Genomic DNA, 20,461 nt, shown 5'->3' with positions numbered 1-20,461 from the left:
TCTTTTGCCTATATCCATTTGAGTTTGATGAGTATTTATGATAGTTGTGCATTAGCAGCTGCGTAATTACTACACCGATTGAGTAACACATCCAGAATACCACTGCCTCATAAAATCACTCAGAGGAGGTGGTTTATGGATTTTGTCCAAGCAGCTATGCAAAGTTCTCATCATAAACATTGTATACATTTACGATTAGAGCTTTAAAATGTTTTTTTTCACTGATCAGCAGTGAATATAATTAGCTTATGAAATTACAGTGTACTAGGTGAGTGGTGTCTCTCAATGTATGTACACTTTATTTAAATGCGGAAATGGGGAGACTGCATATATAACAACTGGCAACTCAAAAATGAGTTGGCATCCCTATAATCATTAAGAGACAATCTGAGTGCTGAAATGATTGGCATCTATCATGTAAGGATGACTTTACATCTCATGCCGCCCCTGTGTTTGGAGCCTTACAAACTTTCCTCTCCTTTTTTCCATTACTTCTGTTCATTGCAACACTGATTGTCATAGATAGTCTTTGTGCTTTTGCATAATGCCCATCTTTGATGTAACAGGAATTCACATACAAAACTTGGTCATTATAAGTAAGCATGCTGGAATACAGGCAGGGACCATACAACCATGCACAAAATACTCTGAAGTTTTTTCAAACTGACGGTAACATTTACATGCACCACTTAATATCATGTTTGGTCATGTACACTGAGGACTGGATTTCACAAGCATTCATGACCGCCTCTTCTTGCAAGAGTTCCTTTACAGTTTTAATAAGAGCCCAGTGCAAGAAAACTCCCTGCAATTCTCATCTTGTCTTCACCATTTCAATGTCAAACGCTCTCAGATTTTCACATATTGCACCTCCTCTTGCACAACTTCCCATTAAATGGTTAGTTAGAAACAGAGATTAGTGTATCAGGGATTTTCTTAGCCACTGGAATAGTTCTTCTTTATAAAGCATTTGCCACCGTACATTGGCTTCCACTGTTTCCACAGCTCGAGAGAAAGAGGAGGCAGCTCCTTCCTTGTAGCTCTTTATAAAATTCTTCAGCTGGAAATACAATTTAAAATCAACAATTTAAAATTGAACTGAAGTGAGGAACTCTTTTCAATGCATGTAAACAAGTCAGATATTTAGGACAAAACTCTACGATCACTGCTGAAGTAAATGTAATATCATGTAGAGAGATTTATTGCAAAATGCAATAAGACAGCAGACTGTGTCAATTAGGTGTGATGTGCTTGCTTCAAATTGCACTGTAAGATATTGACATGTCAATGCCGGATCACATTAATATCATCTCCTCGTTCTCTCTTGTAGCCCAGCTGCTACACTTTGCAGACAGCTGGTCTGCTTTGAAGTTTTACTCCTACTTAAGAAACTAAATTGGGAGTGTTGGAAATGCTCCCAGTTCAGCTTTATAAGCAAAAGTCAAACTGAAACAGCCCTGCTGCCTCTAAAGAGGGTTGATTTAATTAAACATTATAATGGATGTTTAACTTAGCCTTGCAGAATTACTTATGTTACTGCTGTATAGATTGATTGTTTAGAGGAGAGTGGATCAATTTAAGAAGTTACTGACCATAGCTACATGTGAAGAACCTACCAAGAGCAGTATGTTGCTAATTATTAGATTTTGGACTACTGAAAAAGATTCTGTTACAGGGAAACTTTGGTTTTGGTCAGCAAAAAGCTCTGACTTGTATGATAGTCAGATTTGGGTTGCAGTAGATGTGGCATCAGAATTTGAGTTGCTTTTAATTGCACTGATTCTCATTGGATTAATATTAGATTTAGACAAAGACGTGGTAGAGTGGCCTGCGCTCCATGTTGGTGGTAACCTCATATGTCAAATTGTTGATTTTTAGGAGAGGGTGTTAATAGTTGGCAAAAGTTTCTCTCCTGGTGAGGCTAAATTCCGTGCATTTATTGACACTTGACCTTAGACTATAGCATTTTATGCATTTGTTTAAAGCTAACGGGTCTGATCCTGCAACTGAGGTGCTCAACAACTTCAGTTCCCACTAGCCTTAACAGAACTTACAGAGGGTGCTTAACACCTCACAGGAGGTGCTCTGCATCTTTTAGGAGCAGATCCTATATTTGCACTCTTTTTTACTGGTATACTTTCATGGCCAGCTTGTCTCAGGGGAAATGGAGCAGCCTACCAATGTTATGGAGATGAGAACCCAGAGTGCAGCACGCTCTTGCCCGCTGTCTCGATATTGACAACAGGCTGGTATATCACTCCCAAATGGATGGCCTTGGGGAAGCCAGCTGGGGCTATTCCTTAAGTTCTGAGTTTTCAAACCTGGAGTGCACAGAAGAGTACAGCATAGCCATGAAGGCTGTAACCAGCCTTTGGTTAGCCATGACTACATTGTGTACGAATCGTTTAATCCATGTGAGATGATACATGGCAGCTACTAAGCTCACCACAAAACTACCACACAACCTCAGACAGGCAGGTGAAGGATACATTCAATTCAAAGATCGGGCTAATTTAGGCAGGATGTATATAATTACTGAAGTAGAATCTGGCCAGAATGCCACGGTTAACAGCTATCCCCCTCAATACTTGAAGTATTGACGGTGAAGGAACAGGAGACAGAACATGGGCATTGTCCGCTACTCTTATCACAAAACATGGAGCTTTTAACTTTCTCTACAGCATCTACCTAAAAGGGATACAAGAGGCCAGTGTTTAACATCTTGACCAATGGATGGCACCTCTAGCAGCACAGCCCACCTAGTACTGCAGTACTGTTCTAGTCCTAGTGCAGAATTTGAGCCATGATCATCTGTCCCAAAGTCAGAGAACTGAGAAATAGTTTACATATAAGCTTATAGTCCTATAATATTTCAGAAATGCTAAAAATCCCAGTTTAAAGTCACATGCTTGGTTCCACAGCCACAAACTGTAGGGAGAGTAATAGAACAGGAACGCACAGCGGTGGCTTCAGCATTAAGACCAGAATAAGTTTAATACTGTCATGCAGCAGAGAAGGAGTTGCCTGCTTTATCTCCCTCCACCCACAGACCCCACCCAGGATCCTTGGCAATCTGGTTTAACAGACTACAGAACATTACCCTCTTGCTGTCCAGTAGCAGGACGGGCCTGTGTCACCTGCTAGGCACCAAGAGTTGCTAGATGCCTGGATCCTCCTCCTAGTCCTGCAGTGCCTGGTCATACTGAGTGAGAGAACCCCAAAGTAACTCATAACCTCCCTAAGCCACTGTCAGTTCCCATAGAGCAGAAAGATTTTTTCAGCCCCTATGATCTTTGCATCTGCTTTCATCTTGGTGCTACTACAAGACTTAAAGGGTTAAGATCCCAAGACTTAAAAGGTTAAAAAAAAATAAGACAAAAACAAGTTCAAGCACTGAGATGCATGTAATATTTACCTCATTTAGTTCTTCTTCAGTATTAAGGAATTCTGTGACTCCACTGATAAGTTTGGAATTCATAAATAATGCTTCTCCATATCTTCAAGGGCAGAAAAACACACATATCAAATTAATGTACGTATATCAACTGAATGAAAGTATTTGATTACACACATTTCCATTCAAGGACTATAGCCAGTTCAAAATTCAGTAATGCTAACTACTGGTCCATACAGACTGCAAAGCCAAGAGGCAGAAGACTAGCCAGTCTAGGGAAAGGGCATGTGGCACCTTTGCAGCTGAAGCCTTAAAACATACTTTTTTTTTAGTTTTGTGCTCTCTTTTCCATTTTTCCTTACCCATCTCATTTGCATAACTAGTAGTCGTTACATAACTGAGCTGAATCTGGTGGTCTCCTTCCAGTACTTAAAGGCTTGTTTAAAGATGAAAGTTAATCTGGTATAAAATAGCGTGTGAATTTAAAGCGGACTAATTATTCCTGATTAGCTCTCTGTGGATGCTCTTATTCCAGAATAAGAGTGTCCCTAGACGGAGTTAATCAGCAATAATTATTTCACTTTAAATTCTCAATTCACCTTAATCTAAATTAACTTTCCTGTATAGCCCTGCAAAAGAGGTAACCAACCAATGAAAATATGATGCCTTGGATGCTGGGTGTCCGAAGCCAAATTTGCGTCTTGCTATTGCTGTTGAATATACTGTACTTCACTGAACTGTGCTATTCCACAGTCACTTACTTTGAAAGCGGTTATTAAAACATAAGAACATAAGAACATAAGAAAGGCCGTACTGGGTCAGACCAAAGGTCCATCTAGCCCAGTATCTGTCTACCGACAGTGGCCAATGCCAGGTGCCCCAGAGGGAGTGAACCTAACAGGCAATGATCAAGTGATCTCTCTCCTGCCATCCATCTCCATCCTCTGACGAACAGAGGCTAGGGACACCATTCTTACCCATCCTGGCTAATAGCCATTTATGGACTTAGCCACCATGAATTTATCCAGTCCCCTTTTAAACATTGTTATAGTCCTAGCCTTCACAACCTCCTCAGGTAAGGAGTTCTACAAGTTGACTGTGCGCTGCGTGAAGAAGAACTTCCTTTTATTTGTTTTAAACCTGCTGCCTATTAATTTCATTTGGTGACCCCTAGTTCTTGTATTATGGGAATAAGTAAATAACTTTTCCTTATCCACTTTCTCAACATCACTCATGATTTTATATACCTCTATCATGTCCCCCCTTAGTCTTCTCTTTTCCAAACTGAAGAGTCCTAGCCTCTTTAATCTTTCCTCATATGGGACCCTCTCTAAACCCTTAATCATTTTAGTTGCTCTTTTCTGAACCTTTTCTAGTGCTAGAATATCTTTTTTGAGGCGAGGAGACCACATCTGTACACAGTATTCGAGATGTGGGCGTACCATGGATTTATATAAGGGCAATAATATATTCTCAGTCTTATTCTCTATCCCCTCTTTAATGATTCCTAACATCCTGTTTGCTTTTTTGACCGCCTCTGCACACTGCGTGGACATCTTTAGAGAACTATCCACGATGACGCCAAGATCTTTTTCCTGACTCGTTGTAGCTAATTTAGCCCCCATCATGTTGTATGTATAGTTGGGGTTATTTTTTCCAATGTGCATTACTTTACATTTATCCACATTAAATTTCATTTGCCATTTTGCTGCCCAATCACTTAGTTTTGTGAGATCTTTTTGAAGTTCTTCACAATCTGCTTTGGTCTTAACTATCTTGAGTAGTTTAGTATCATCTGCAAACTTTGCCACCTCACTGTTTACCCCTTTCTCCAGATCATTTATGAATAAATTGAATAGGATTGGTCCTAGGACTGACCCTTGGGGAACACCACTAGTTACCCCTCTCCATTCTGAGAATTTACCATTAATTCCTACCCTTTGTTCCCTGTCCTTTAACCAGTTCTCAATCCATGAAAGGACCTTCCCTTTTATCCCATGACAGCTTAATTTACGTAAGAGCCTTTGGTGAGGGACCTTGTCAAAGGCTTTCTGGAAATCTAAGTACACTATGTCCACCGGATCCCCCTTGTCCACATGTTTGTTGACCCCTTCAAAGAACTCTAATAGATTAGTAAGACACGATTTCCCTTTACAGAAACCATGTTGACTATTGCTCAAGAGTTTATGTTTTTCTATGTGTCTGACAATTTTGTTCTTTACTATTGTTTCAACTAATTTGCCCGGTACCGACGTTAGACTTACCGGTCTGTAATTGCCGGGATCACCCCTAGAGCCCTTTTTAAATATTGGCGTTACATTAGCTAACTTCCAGTCATTGGGTACCGAAGCCGATTTAAAGGACAGGTTACAAACCTTAGTTAATAGTTCCGCAACTTCACATTTGAGTTCTTTCAGAACTCTTGGGTGAATGCCATCTGGTCCCGGTGACTTGTTAATGTTGAGTTTATCAATTAATTCCAAAACCTCCTCTAGTGATACTTCAATCTGTGACAGTTCCTCAGATTTGTCACCTACAAAAGCCAGCTCAGGTTTGGGAATCTCCCTAACATCCTCAGCCGTGAAGGCTGAAGCAAAGAATCCATTTAGTTTCTCCGCAATGACTTTATCATCTTTAAGCGCTCCTTTTGTATTTTCATCGTCAAGGGGCCCCACTGGTTGTTTAGCAGGCTTCCTGCTTCTGATGTACTTAAAAAACCTTTTGTTATTACCTTTGGAGTTTTTGGCTAGCCGTTCTTCAAACTCCTCTTTGGCTTTTCTTATTACACTCTTGCACTTAAGTTGGCAGTGTTTGTGCTCCTTTCTATTTGCCTCACTAGGATTTGACTTCCACTTTTTAAAGGAAGTCTTTTTATCTCTCACTGCTTCTTTTACATGGTTGTTAAGCCACGGTGGCTCTTTTTTAGTTCTTTTACTGTTTTTCTTAATTTGGGGTATACATTGAAGTTGAGCCTCTATTATGGTGTCTTTTAAAAGGGCCCGCGCAACTTGCAGGGATTTCACTTTAGTCACTGTACCTTTTAACTTTTGTCTAACTAACCCCCTCATTTTTGTATAGTTCCCCCTTTTGAAATTAAAGGCCACAGTGTTGGGCAGTTGAGGTGTTCTTCCCACCACAGGGATATTGAATGCTATTGTATTATGGTCACTATTTCCAAGCGGTCCCGCTATAGTTACCTCTTGGACCAGCTCCTGTGCTCCACTCAGGATTAAATCTAGAGTCGCCTCTCCCCTTGTGGGTTCCCGTACCAGCTGCTCCATGAAGCAGTCATTTAAAGTATCGAGAAATTTTATCTCTGCATTTCGTCCTGAAGTGAAATGTTCCCAGTCAATATGGGGATAATTGAAATCCCCCACTATTATTGGGTTCTTAATTTTGATAGCCTCTCTAATTTCCCTTAGCATTTCATCATCACTATTACTGTCCTGGTCAGGTGGTCGATAATAGATCCCTAATGTTATATTTTTACTAGAGCATGAAATTTCTATCCATAGAGACTCTATGGAACCTGTGGATTTGCTTAAGATTTTTACTTCATTTGAATCTACACTTTCTTTAACATATAGTGCCACTCCTCCCCCTGCACGGCCTGTTCTGTCCTTCCGATATATTTTGTACCCCGGAATGATTGTGTCCCATTGATTGCTCTCAGTCCACCAGGTTTCTGTGATGCCTATTATATCTATATCCTCCTTTATCACAAGGCACTTTAGTTCACCCATCTTATTATTTAGACTTCTGGCATTTGTGTACAAGCACTTTAAAAACTTGTCCCTGTTTATTAGCCTGCCTTTTTCTGATGTGCCAGATTCTTTTTTATGTGACTGTTTATCATCTGATCCGGCCCTTACATTATACTTTTCAGTCCTCTGCTCCTGACTATAACCTGGAGATTCTCTATCATCAGACTCTCCCCTAAGAGAAGTCTGTGTCCGATCCACACGCTCCTCTGCAGCAGTCGGCTTTCCCCCATCTCCTAGTTTAAAAACTGCTCTACAACCTTTTTAATGTTTAGTGCCAGCAGTCTGGTTCCACTTTGGTTTAGGTGGAGCCCATCTCTCCTGTATAGGCTCCTCCCATCCCAGAAGTTTCCCCAGTTCCTAATGAACGTGAACCCCTCCTCTCTACACCATCGTCTCATCCACGCATTGAGACTCTGAAGCTCTGCCTGCCTACCTGGCCCTGCGCGTGGAACTGGGAGCATTTCTGAAAATGCCACCATAGAGGTCCTGGATTTCAGTCTCTTCCCTAGCAGCCTAAATTTGGCTTCCAGGACATCTCTCCTACCCTTCCCTATGTCATTGGTACCTACATGTACCACGACCACCGGCTCCTCCCCAGCACTACACATAAGTCTATCTAGATGCCTCGAGAGATCCGCAACCTTCGCACCAGGCAGGCAAGTCACCATACGGTTCTCCCGATCATCACAGACCCAGCTATCTACATTTCTAATAATCGAATCTCCCATTACTAACACCTGCCTTTTCCTAGAAACTGGAGTTCCCTCCCCCGGAGAGGCAACCTCAGTGCGAGAGGCAACCCCAGAACCATCTGGAAGGAGGGTCCCAACTACGGGAAAGTTTCCCTCTGCTCCCATTGACTGCTCTACTTCCCTGGGCCCTTCTTCCTCCTTAACAGCACAGGTGCTGTCTAAGCGGAGGTGGGACAATTCTACAGTGTCCCGGAAAGCCTCATCAACATACCTCTCTGCCTCTCTCAGCTCCTCCAGTTCCGCCACCCTGGCCTCCAAAGTCCGTACATGGTCTCTGAGGGCCAGGAGCTCCTTGCACCGACTGCACACATATGCCACCCGCCCACAGGGCAGGTAATCATACATGCAACAGTCGGTGCAATAAACTGGATAGCCCCCACTCTGCTGCTGGGCTTCTGCCTGCATTGTATCCGAGTTAGTGAAAGGGTGGTTTACAGAAGGGAGTTTTGGAATGTGGTTTGGTTTATAGGTTTTAGGGGGGGGCCACGGGGATGGGGTTACGGCTGGCGAGGGACTCCCACTCCCTTCCCACTCCTCTTCTAAACTCCCTTGCGAAACTCCCTGTTAGCAGCCCCTGTTCGCTTGTGCGCGGCTTTATAAAGCCCTGGCCTGAGTGAATGCCCCGCCCACTGATTAAGGCTCAGCCAATTACCAGAGGCTTCGAGCTTTCAAACCTGCCTCCAACTGCCAGCCAGAGCACACGGTCCCTCAAACAACCAAACAAACAAACACAAGCTCAGCACACAGCAAGTAACCCCCAAACACAAACAAACACACACTACAGACAGTCACTTACCCCACAGATGCTGTATTAGCTCCTCCTTCACCTGGAGAACTCCCTTGCGAAACTCCCTGTTAGCCAAACACCACTTTTGGCTAAAAACACCACTCATTCCACTGCTTGTCTGAAAGTTCTAGTGTACCCAATTTAAAAAAACCCAATCTACATCCGTTAGGCTAAAGATAAACCAAGGAAAAGGATGGCTCCTGGGTTTTTGCATTACACATGGAAGAATCTCTTTAAAATCTCTGTGATGTGAAGTTGCATTCTAAGAGTAGCCAAGCAGTATTTTATCAGGACTTGCATCATTCAACATAGCAACAGTTATCTGATTAAAACTACAGTGAACTAGTCCTTAAAACACCACTTAATTTACCTACCTCCATCTGGACATAATTGTGTTTAAAAATAGAGAACCCAAATCTGACCTCATATATGTGCACACATTTGGGTTTATCTGAGGGCAGAATTGGGCTCACACATTTGCTTTCTCCAAACAGATTTGGAGAACCAACTCATACTTCAAATTGTAAAGTTCTAGCACAACCACAGGCTTCTTTTCTGTTTATATCAACCTTATACTAAAATTAATTACTCTTAACCTTGTAGGTAGTGAAAGCCAGAGGGTCTTTAAAAAAATGAAAGCTCTATTTAAATAAATGTAAAACCCTGAAAAAGAACTTGCTGTGTTGGAAAAGTTTCTATTTTTGAGGGGTAAGTTCCTTTGCTTATTACCTGGAACTTCTGTGTAAGGAACAGTGTTGCAGATATCAAAATTCCTACTCCCTGTTCACTAATAACTGAATTATTCATGGATATTTCAGCAAGCACATCTCTTTTTCCAAAGCTTCAGTCACGCTTACATACACAGACATCCAGATGCAAATGTTTCATATGGGAAGACATATGGACTTCATGATCTTTTAAGCATGTTTAGGCTTTCAAACAAAGCACTCTATTGTTACCTTCGCAACTCAGCCCCATAATTGATTGTTTGGAAAACTGGAAGCACCTCTTGATGGGGCCTTTTGACAAGGTTACTAGTCCACTTCCCAGAAGTGACCTCATGAAAAGAGTGCAGGGATTTTATTTTTCAAGCAGTCTGCAAAGTTTCCACAGTGTAAACAAGTAGTAAAATTTATTTTTTCCTTGAAAACTAAGCCTTGTGAATTACTGCACTGTTTACTGTGGAAAAGAACCTCCTCTTTCAACTACTGAGCTTGACAAACTGTCACAGAAAACAGTAATGGCATTACAGAACCAGCAAACAAGTGTTTCTGCCTCGCAGAAGCAGTTCATCTAGGAATGGTGGGAGTCTTCTCCTGCTCCTTTATTTACAGGGCCTGATTTTCTATTACCTTGCGACTTTTCTAGCTATTTCACCTGTGCAAAGTGGGTGTATAATACTACTGGGTTTGTGTAGTAGTATTTCTCGCCTACTTTGGACAGATGCAAATGAAATCAGAGGGCAGAGAAGAATCAGGCCCATAGTAAGGAATGTAGGGATAGCTATTTTCAGACGTTGGATAAAATGTTCAAAATTGTCTAAGGATCCTGCGTCCCATTTTCTAAAGTGAATTGGGAATTTACGGGCCTAACCCCCTTTAATTTGTAGTGAGACTTAGGTTAGGTTCCTCAATACCTACATCACTTTTGAAAATAGGATTTAAGCACTTTTGACAATTTTGCTCATTGGTTGAGGGGTGTGACAAATATACTTTAAAATGTCATGAAAGAATAATATTTTGGTGCTGTTGTTTCATCCAAATGACACACAGTATTGCATAGTCATAGAAAATGGAGTTTTAGCATTATTTAATTGTCCATGGATACCTCATATTACTGTATCAAACTGCTAAGTATTTCATAATAAATTCAATGGGACATACCATAGAGATGATCAAAATATTTAATAAAATGACATATCTAGTAATTACAAAATAAACATTGTGAAAAAGGATATCTTGGGACAGTATGTTGCCTTGATTAAATGTCTGCAATGAATTGTTGCACAACTGATTGTGCAACTGAACTCACATTTCTAAAAGGTCCTAGTATCACAAAAAATTAAGATCACTGTCATACATTCCTCAGTCAGTGTCAGATCTTGGGTGTTTCACTGCATATTTTTTTATGATGCTTTAAGCGACCTTTCATGGAAGGTTTTAATTGCCTGTTACAAAATTTATATCCATGACATGTTGGAGTCATTTCAGTCTATCAGGATTATGCAATAAGAGCTCTATGTATTACTCGAGTGAATCTACGCCGCACTAGCCTGCCACACTCTGTCCATGTGCACCCTGCTGACATACATTAAATAGTTCACTTAAATGCTTTCGTCTGGTCCTGTTTCAAAGAGGACTAGATCAAAGTGCATTAATGAACTGTTAATTCATGTCAGCAAGGTCCACATGGATAGTCTGAGTGTGCCAGGATAGTACAAGGTAGATTCATGCCCCAACTTGCCGCAAACTCAATGTTTGTGTAGACAAGTCCTAATTTGTATTTAGGGACCAGCACAGTATTGAGTAGCCCCAAGATTGGCGTAGTACAAAGCTGGCCCTGAGTCAAGAACAGGGCCCTTTGTCATTTCCCCATCAAAAGGGAGATAATGAAGTTCCCAACCGCACAGGTGCATTGTGAGGCTAAGTTCCTTACTGCTTGTAAGGCACAAGGATACCATGGTGGTGGGTCCCTTCGGAAAAAATTGGCTTGGGGGACTTTGTTTTAAAAAGTTTGCTCCTGGACTAAAACCTCCAAAACCAAATTTCTGCTCAAAGCCAATTTTCCTAGCTGAACTGAACTCCCATAAAATCTGCTAGCCCCCAAAATCCTAACCAAAGCATCATGGACAGCAAACATAAGGCCAAATTCTACACTCTTTGAGAAAGATTCACTAATATGGTGTTTCCGACAAATCCTCCTATCGCTATGGTGGTGGTTACGGTGGTTTTGACTGTCCATGGAGCAGACATGAGGTGTGCGCTCTCTTAACCTGGTTATGTCCAGTTATCTGCAGTGAAATCCTGCTGGTCTTGGAGACATCCAAAAAGAACCAAGAATATCTCCAATTAGTTCCCTACCTGCATCTAGATCAAAATCCCCCCCAGGTGAGTTTTAAGAGCATGGATGGGGATTCTGAGTAATGTTGTAAGAGTCCAAATTATATTACACAGGGAAACAGTTGCAGCTATGGGGCACAGCACACCACAGAGAGTGGCTTTCCAAAGGTCTCCCCCTCCCGCTTGGCCAGGTATACCTTCATCCAAAAGGCTGGCCCTTCAAACGAGTGAAGATTGTGTGTAAAGTTACCATAAAGTTGGAGGGACAGTGAAAGATGTCCCATTGTACTCAGCACCCCTCCATTCCATAAAAATTGGGGCATTTCAAAAAGATTCTTTCCACTGTCCTGCTCCCATGTTCTAAAGCAGATTTTTCAATCAGATTTAACTCAGGCAAAACTCCTACTGGGAGGTTTTTTGTCTAAGTAAGAACAGGGCTGTTGGATTTGACATACAGCACATATAATCAAAAAGACAATACAGTAATGGACAAATATATATATGATATACATAGATAGATATATCTATGAATAGCTTTATGTCTATATAAAATATATTTTATACACTCATCTTTGCATTAGATAGATAGATAGATCAATAGATAGAGCTATATATAAACAGAAAGAGAGTGGATTAGATATAGAAATGGGTAGTTAAAATATCTAGAGAGATATAGAAAATAAGACACTACAAATAACTATTATCTTTACCTGGCATTTAGTATTTTCCATTTTTCTCTGAAAAACTTCCAAGCAAGATCTCTGCCATGTGGATTTCGAGCTACGTGGATTATGACATCAATTGCATCTTGATCCAGGACAACTTCTGAATTGAGAGACAGGTTCAGAAGCCTTTAGGAGTGAGTCGAGGGGGGAAAAAAACTGTTTAGTTTTTGCCAATAAGATCCATACAGCTCGTCATCTAACAATGAAACAGCAAAGACCAGAGATTGCTAAAAGATTTATTTAAATTGCCAGGAGAGCTCTGTTTTTTATTTGTGAGATTCCAAAGATCACACATACTTCTGAATAAAAAAAAACCCTTCAGTCCTGCAACTGGATTGTGAGTTCTCTAGAAGTAGGAATATATTTAAGCATAATTGCAGGTGGAATATTTTCAATGAAAGCTGAGATAATGTGAAATGCTCTTGACTGCATGTATCTTTATGAACTCTATACTGAGACCATGTTGATCAAAAAGTTGCCTAAGTGAACCTGGCCCTATTTATAGTTTAGAAGTGAAATCATGAAAAATTCATGCATTTGCAAGGGTCTCAATACAAAACCATGTGACATTCTAACTAGAAAATGATTCTGTGCTCTAAAAACAGGCTCTCTCATTTACAGATAAATGCTGAGATGGGGAAGCAATATCATTACTGCAACAGTTATCAATGACAAAGAATCAGAAACACATAAATAGATACTTCCACCTGTTTAACAAGTTTCTATCGTCACTGCAAGTTAAGGCTTCTAACAATATTTTCTTCTCAGATACCGCTGTGGTTGAATGGAATTTCATCCAAATGAACTCCCATACATCTTCATCCATCAGTGAAACTCCTGTACAGTAAACGACGTCTCTGACGTTTAGTGGGATTCTAAAAAAGCAACCCATAGAGCATTGCATTATTAAGGAGATTCAGAGTAATGCAAAGGGATATAGGACATTACTACTTTAATTCCTGTAAAACTCCAAAAAAGTATAACAATTACGAACTTTTGGTAAATTACACTTATCTTCAGAGTTTTCCCTTCACTGATAACTTCCAAAATCATATATTGAATTGGTAAAATTTCTGGTAGCACAGCATAGCATATGCCCGGAATTCCTTTCCTCAACCCATCCATCACAACTCTATAGGTGTGTAAAGGTATAGTCTTATAGCTTCCTAACTCGCAAATGTACCATATAAGTACAAAGGCACATATATTAGCCTTTTAACTCAGCACACAGATTCGTGCATAACAAAGCCAGACGGAACCACTGTGATCATCCAGACAGCTCTCCTGTGTATAACAGGCCATAGAACTTCCCTGAATTCATTCCTGTTTGAATTAAAGCAGATCTTTTAGACAAACATCCAAGATTTATTTAAAAATTGCCAGTGATAGAGAATCTGTAACAGCTCTTGGTAAGTTGTTCCAATGGTTAGTTGCCTTCACTGTTAAAAAATTGTGCTTTACTGCTGGTCTGAATTTGTCTAGCTTCAACTTCCAGGCATCAGATCTGATACCTTTGTCTGCTAGATTGAAGAGCCCATCATTAAGCATTTTTGCCCCATGTAAGTGTTTACAGACTGTGATCAAGTCACCCCTTAACCTTCTCTTTGTTAAGCTAAGTAGAGTGAGCTCCTTCAGTCTATCACTATAAGGCATATTTTCCAATCCTTTAATCATTCTTGTGGCTCTTCTCTGAACCCTCTCTAATTTACCAACATCCTTTTTGAATTGTACAGACCAGAACTGGACACAGTATTCCAGCAGCTGTCGCACCAGTGCCAAATACAGCAGTAAGATAACCTCTCTATACCTCAACTCCAGGTCCACTTGTTTATGCATCCAAGGATTGTATTAGCCCTTTTGGCCATAGCATTGCATTGAGAGCTCATGTTCAGCTGATTGTCCACCACAATCTCCAAATCTTTCTCAGACTCACTGCTTCCTAGGATAGAGTCCCCCACCCTGTAAGTATGGCCAAAGTTCTTTGTTCCTAGATGTATACATTTATATTTAGTCATATTAAATTACATATTGTTTGCTTGCGCCCAGCTTAACAAGTGATCCAGATCGCTCTGTGCAACTGACCCCTGTTCTCTTTAGTATTTACCTCTCTCCCAATTTTTGTGTCATCTGCAAATTTATCACTGATGATTTTATGTTTTCTTCCAGGTCATTACTAAAAATGTTAAATAGTGCAGGACCAAGAACTGATCCCTATGGGACCCCATTAGAAACATACTCATTTGATGGTGATTGCCCATTTACAATTACATTTTGAGACCTATCAGTTAGCCAGCTTTTAATCCATTTAATGTATGCCCTGTCAATTTTATATTATCTAGGTTTTTTTAATCAAAATGTACCCAGATGCCTTGCAGAAGTCTAAGTATATTAAATCAACACTATTACCCCGGTATCATCCCAATTTATGATCTCATTAAAAAAATGTATCAAAATAGTTTGACAGCATCTTTTTTTCTATAAACCCATATTGACTGGCATTAATTATATTACCCTCTTTTAATTCTTTATTAATCAAATCCCATATCAACAGCTCCATAATCTTGCCTTGCATGGAAGTCAGATTGACAGGCCTATAATTACCCAGGTCATCCCATTTACCCTTTTTAAATGTCAGCTCTTTTAAAACTCTCGGACACAAGTTATCCAGACCTGCTGATTTTAAAATGTCAAACTTTAGTAGCTGCTGTTTTACATCCTCCTGAGTGTGGAACAGAAAGAGAGGGTTACCATATGATATAACAACATTATCTTTTCCCCCCAAATACAGTAGAAATTTTTTTATAGAACACTTCTGCCTTTTTTGCATTATTGATAATTCTACCTTTTCAATCTAGTAATGGACTGATACCATTGTCAGGATTCTTTTTGTTTCTAATATACTTAAAAATTCCTTCTTATTGTCCTTAACTCTGCCAGCCATAGAGTTCTCCTTGTGTCCGTCTGTTTCCCTTATCAATTTCCATAATTCTTAATAATGAACGTAAATCAGAAGCTATCAACGTCCCCTTTTTTCCATTTAATATTTTCTTTTATTTCTTTAAGCTGCCTTCACTTCCTCACTACACTGGGTTGGCTTTTTAATCTAATATACCCTTCTTCCTTGATTTTGACTTTTTGGGCAGCTAGTAAAGTGTTCTTACACAATTCCCAATTATCATTCATATTTTTCTGATTAAATTCTTCCTACCAGCTGATTTGGCTCATAATTGTTTTCACGTTTGTGAAACTGGTCCTTTTAAAGCACCAAGCAGGGCTTAAATTCAGCCGGAGCCCACTAGAGCAGAGAGCCAGTGAATGTTTTCAAACCCACAGAAGCCCTGGCATCTCCTGCAAGGCAGGAACCCCGGCACCTGCTGCCAGGCTAAAGCCCCAAGAGCCCTGGCGCCTGCTGCGGGGTTAAAGCCCTGAGCCCCAGCGCCTACCACGGAACTGAAGCCTCGAGCCCCGGCGCCTGCCATGGGGCTGAAGCCACGAGCCTCGGCATCTCTTCCCCCGTGGGTCTGAAGCCCTGAGCCCTGGTGCCTCTCCCCCCACAGTCTGGGCTGAAGTCCTGAGCCCCGGCACTGCTCACCCGCCATGGAGCTAAAGCCCTGAGACCCCCCACCCCACAGCTGAAGCCTGGAGCCCCAGGTCTGTGGGGCTCCGGGAAATAATCTCTGAGAATTTAAGCCCTGGTACCAAGTATATATTTCACTGGTTTGGACTTTATTCTGTGTGCACATTATAAATATGATCAAAGTCATGATCGCTTGTACCCAAGTTATCATTATTTTTTAGTTCAGTTCCTCTTTATCTGTCAAGACGAGGTCTAATATAGAATTTCCCCATGTTGGATGCAATACTTTTTGAGTTAGGAAATTGTCATCTATAATTAGAAATTCTAAAGACGTTTTAGTACTTGCAGCATGAGACCTCCAGCATATGTTACTCCAATTGAAATCCCCTATGATCACACAATTTCCCCCCCTACACATTATATATAGGTGCATAAGGAGCCAGTCATCATGTTCCCTAGTGTGATTTGGTGGTCTGTCGCAGACACCATCTAATAACCATCTTGTGCTTTATCTATTAAGACACTGATCCATAAACATTCAAGATCATTTTCTTCCGTTATTGTGCTATGTAGCTAAGCAGCTGATGGTGTGATGTCATCTGAATAAATACTGCCTTATAGTGATATTGCTGGGAGAAAAGTAAATACATGGAGACTCACCTAACTGATCAGCATGCCAATGGGTAAATCAACTATGCAATAAAGTCAGTCGGTTGACGGACAGCTCAGATAATTTAATCTCAGACCATCATTTACTGAAGCAGTCTCACAGGGCCAAATTCACAACCTGGCACAGCAGGTACAATGGTACCAATAACATACATTAGCAACTGAGTTTGGCTCTCAGACTCTACTATCCTCTTTCTCATTTCTGATGTATGTTTATCAGGTGTAACATTTTCCACTGAAAAATATTTTTACTGATAAAAATAGAAACTTCTCAGAAAAATGTACGTCTGCTTTGCTGAATATTTCCTTCCTTATTATTACAATTTCTACCAAAAATGTAATGCTTCCAGTTACTATTGCTGGGCTAAAATGTCTGGGGTGCAGCATACTGCAATAGCCATTTAGAAATTTGAAAAAAGACTGTCATTATGGATACTGTCAAACGAATATCTGAGTTGCAGTATCATGATACTGAAAGACTGAGTGAAATTTTCTTTGTAAATTTTATTATAGCTTACACTACTGCCAAAGTTACAGTGAAGGTCACATCGAGACACGCTCATTAAAAGTCCATTTTTTTCCACCTACTCAGAACCTTCAGAAACATTTTTTGTGGGCTGAAGCTTTCTATTCTTAGCCTCAACTCAATAGTGAGTTTTATTGTAATATTTCAACAAAATCCCTTTGGTCATGTTTCAATCATTGGGAAGTGAAGATAATATGCCTTTTCAACATTTAATGCTTCTATTGCTCATCGGTACATCAAGAGGCAGTAGGAAAAAAAGCCTCCAAACCATATTTTGGCCACTGAGACAAGGCAAAGGCATTGTAACTCTAAAGGGTTAAGAGAGGTCCCAGCAGAATTATGTCTTAGCCTATAATAGTTCCCTATATGGTTACAGAACCATGTTGTCTTATCCACATTACCAACAAACCACTGTGTGAGAACCCAGCCATCCCTAACCATGACAGACAACCTCACATTCGCATGGTTATACTTACAGCATAGGCAAGTCCTATCTGTCTAATTGAAACAGACACAGCACAAACCTCCAAAAAAAAAAATAAAAAAAAAATAAAATTCAGAGTCTCTTGCTGGTGTTGCTGCTTTCTTTCACCCATTACTTTTTAAACATTCTGTAACTCTCCTAACATTGGTGGAGCTCAGCCTGTGCCCAGCCTATACAAGTGATTCCTTGGTTGCTAATACCAGTGGAGATGCATCAATGCTAGACTAGGAGTAGGAAAACTGCCTAGAATTCTTAGTGTAGACAAGGCCTATGTTATCAGAAGCTGTCTCCAGACAAACTTTCTAACTGTAAAGATAGCTAAATACTGGAATAGGCTTTCAAGGGAGGTTACGGAATCTCTGTCATTGCAGGTTTCTAACAACAGATTGGACAAACACCTGCCAGGGATGGTCTAGGTATACTTGCCTTTGCTTCAATATGGAGGGCTGGACTAGCTGACCTCTCAAGGTCTCCTCCAGCTCTACATTTCTATGATTCTGATTCTTAAATAGTAGCAGTAAAGGTGTGAACTTCTCACTTCTACCAGCCCATTCACTTCAATGAGTTTTAAACGTTATTCTCCAAGCCTTGTTCATCTCAGGGAGGTGTGAATTTAGAGTGAGATTTTTCAAAAGCACTTAACTGGTGCAGGTAGTTTATATCTCTCTTTTATTCCTTTCTTTTTCAATAAGCACCCGCAGAAGGAAATTAAATCTAAAAAACTCTATTAATGCTAAATTAAGTTTACATATGTAAACACAAGAAATCAGGGAATACTAAAATGTGCTGATTTACATTAGCGGAGGATTTGTCTCAAAGTTTTCTAAATCAAATTAACTTAATTATATTGCAACTATATCAATATTTCTGATTATTCGATGCATTAGCACACATACGTACACAGGCATATAGACACATTGTACGCAATGTGGGCAGTTTACTCTGAGAGTATTAATTTTTTATTCCCTGATTATATTTGTATGTGTGTTTAAATGCTGTCTAACTTCAATGTTGCGTTATTTTTCATCAATTTTGGATTTAATACATTGACAACAATGAGAAGAATGTATGTTTAATGAAAATCGGATGAGGATATTATCATGACATTTGGAGTGGACAACTGATATCCTCAGTGAATGTAACAAAATTAACCAACCAGAGTCAGGTTTCACTGTACTGGCAGAAGTATTTTATGTCTTGACTCAGATACTGTATCATGTTTAAAAGAGAGAGTAGCTCTTATTGGACTGTCCCAACAGAACTGTTTTCTTTGGCTTACTACAAGATACACAACTTGTCAACAAAAGCACCAAGGAACTAAAAGGTATCTGCAAAGAAGTAATTCTTCGCAGGTTGATAGTCCCATTAATCAGAGTGGCACACATTGCACATTGGAGAGATTACCACTCAGTGTTTGGATACAATCAGTAGCATTGCTGAAATGAACACCGTGGCAGCTAGGGGGATGTCTGACCTCAGAATGATAGTGAGGACAGAGTTCCTTGCTTCTGAGGCTTCCATCTTTCACAAGTTACAGCACAGCTCATCAGACTCAACAGACTTTCCTGGCTACCTCATCTTTTTTCTTTTATGTGACAAGAGTAGTGATCTGAGCATCAGCACAGGCAGTAACCGGAAGATCATTTGTATCCTGTGTGGAGGAAGGGGAATTTGGACATGGATGGCATTGATCACATGTCAATAGCCTGAACACCACTATGTATTTTGTAAATGAAACTCCTTTGACACCAAATCTGTAAAGGCACATTTGCAGCACCACAGCAGATCTATTCAATATCATACAGCCAACAGCTCTAGGGAAGTTTTTAGATCTCCTTGTATAAGCTAAGTCATTAGGACAAAATGAAATTAAAAAAACCCACACACACTGTTTTTTAAAGCCTGAGCTTCAATAACTACAACACCTATGGCTATGAAAAGCTACAAATTACTCCTATGAGAGGCCTGTAATCAAGATTATAGACATGGGGTTCCTTTCTGTGGAAATGAAAATTGTTTATGAAAATGTGAATATCCCCAAAGTCATTTCTCTTTAACTATTGCCTCAACAGTAAACTTTCTAATTGAATTTTCTCCATTTCTGAGGATTCTTGCTCCCTCTTCCCTCCAGTTATTATGGGCCTGTATTTCATCGTTATCTAAACATGTGAAAATCTCTCAGGTCTAGATTTTGTAGTTGTACAGCTCCATGGAAAATGTGCTTTTAAAATTACAGTCCCATAGCACCAGTTCAGCATGCAGACTGTTGGCCTACTGGATTAATTGAACTGAACAGGTAAAATTAACTATTGTTTCAGTATTATTGAGCTAGTAACACTGAAGAACATATTCTCTTGTTGTATTAAATCTCTTCTGGGCTATGTAGGCTGTTGTCATTTTAAAAGTGATAATATAATGGACACTTCTGAGGGATGATAAAAATTAATTTTTGAAAGCATAATTCTGAATGCTGATATGATGAATTTAATCTTATTTGTCTTGCTCAACAGATATGATGGTGAGGATAAGATATGAGGCCAGCAAAGCTCATGTTTAAAATTTAAACATTTGGAAAATATGTTAAAAATTAAACAATTAGAAGAAAATTAATTAAAATCCTGCTGTGCCTTTACAGGAAAATCTTTTTTTACGATACTGACTAGTAAAGCTTTACAATGAATTAAGAATAATCTTCTAAGTTAAAATTAATTGGTATGTACTTGC

The 20,461-nt window shown here is 39.9% G+C and overlaps 1 protein-coding gene across 1 annotated transcript in view; it reads right to left on the bottom strand.

Annotated features, from left to right (window-relative positions):
- Positions 1–916: 916 nt before the first annotated feature.
- Positions 917–20,461, bottom strand: part of TRHDE (thyrotropin releasing hormone degrading enzyme) — a 305,481-nt gene continuing 285,936 nt past the window's right edge. Inside the window, exons 16-19 of the mRNA XM_065423079.1 lie at positions 13,189–13,356; positions 12,467–12,607; positions 3,416–3,497; positions 917–1,060 (exon numbers count right to left, since the gene is read on the bottom strand). Coding sequence (XP_065279151.1) covers positions 917–1,060; positions 3,416–3,497; positions 12,467–12,607; positions 13,189–13,356 — 535 coding nt within the window. The remainder of the gene's footprint in view (positions 1,061–3,415; positions 3,498–12,466; positions 12,608–13,188; positions 13,357–20,461) is intronic.

The sequence above is a fragment of the Emys orbicularis genome, chromosome 1, assembly GCF_028017835.1.
Source record: "Emys orbicularis isolate rEmyOrb1 chromosome 1, rEmyOrb1.hap1, whole genome shotgun sequence".
NCBI classification, from domain to species: domain Eukaryota; kingdom Metazoa; phylum Chordata; order Testudines; family Emydidae; genus Emys; species Emys orbicularis.
This window is presented reverse-complemented; position numbering and strand designations above follow the sequence as displayed.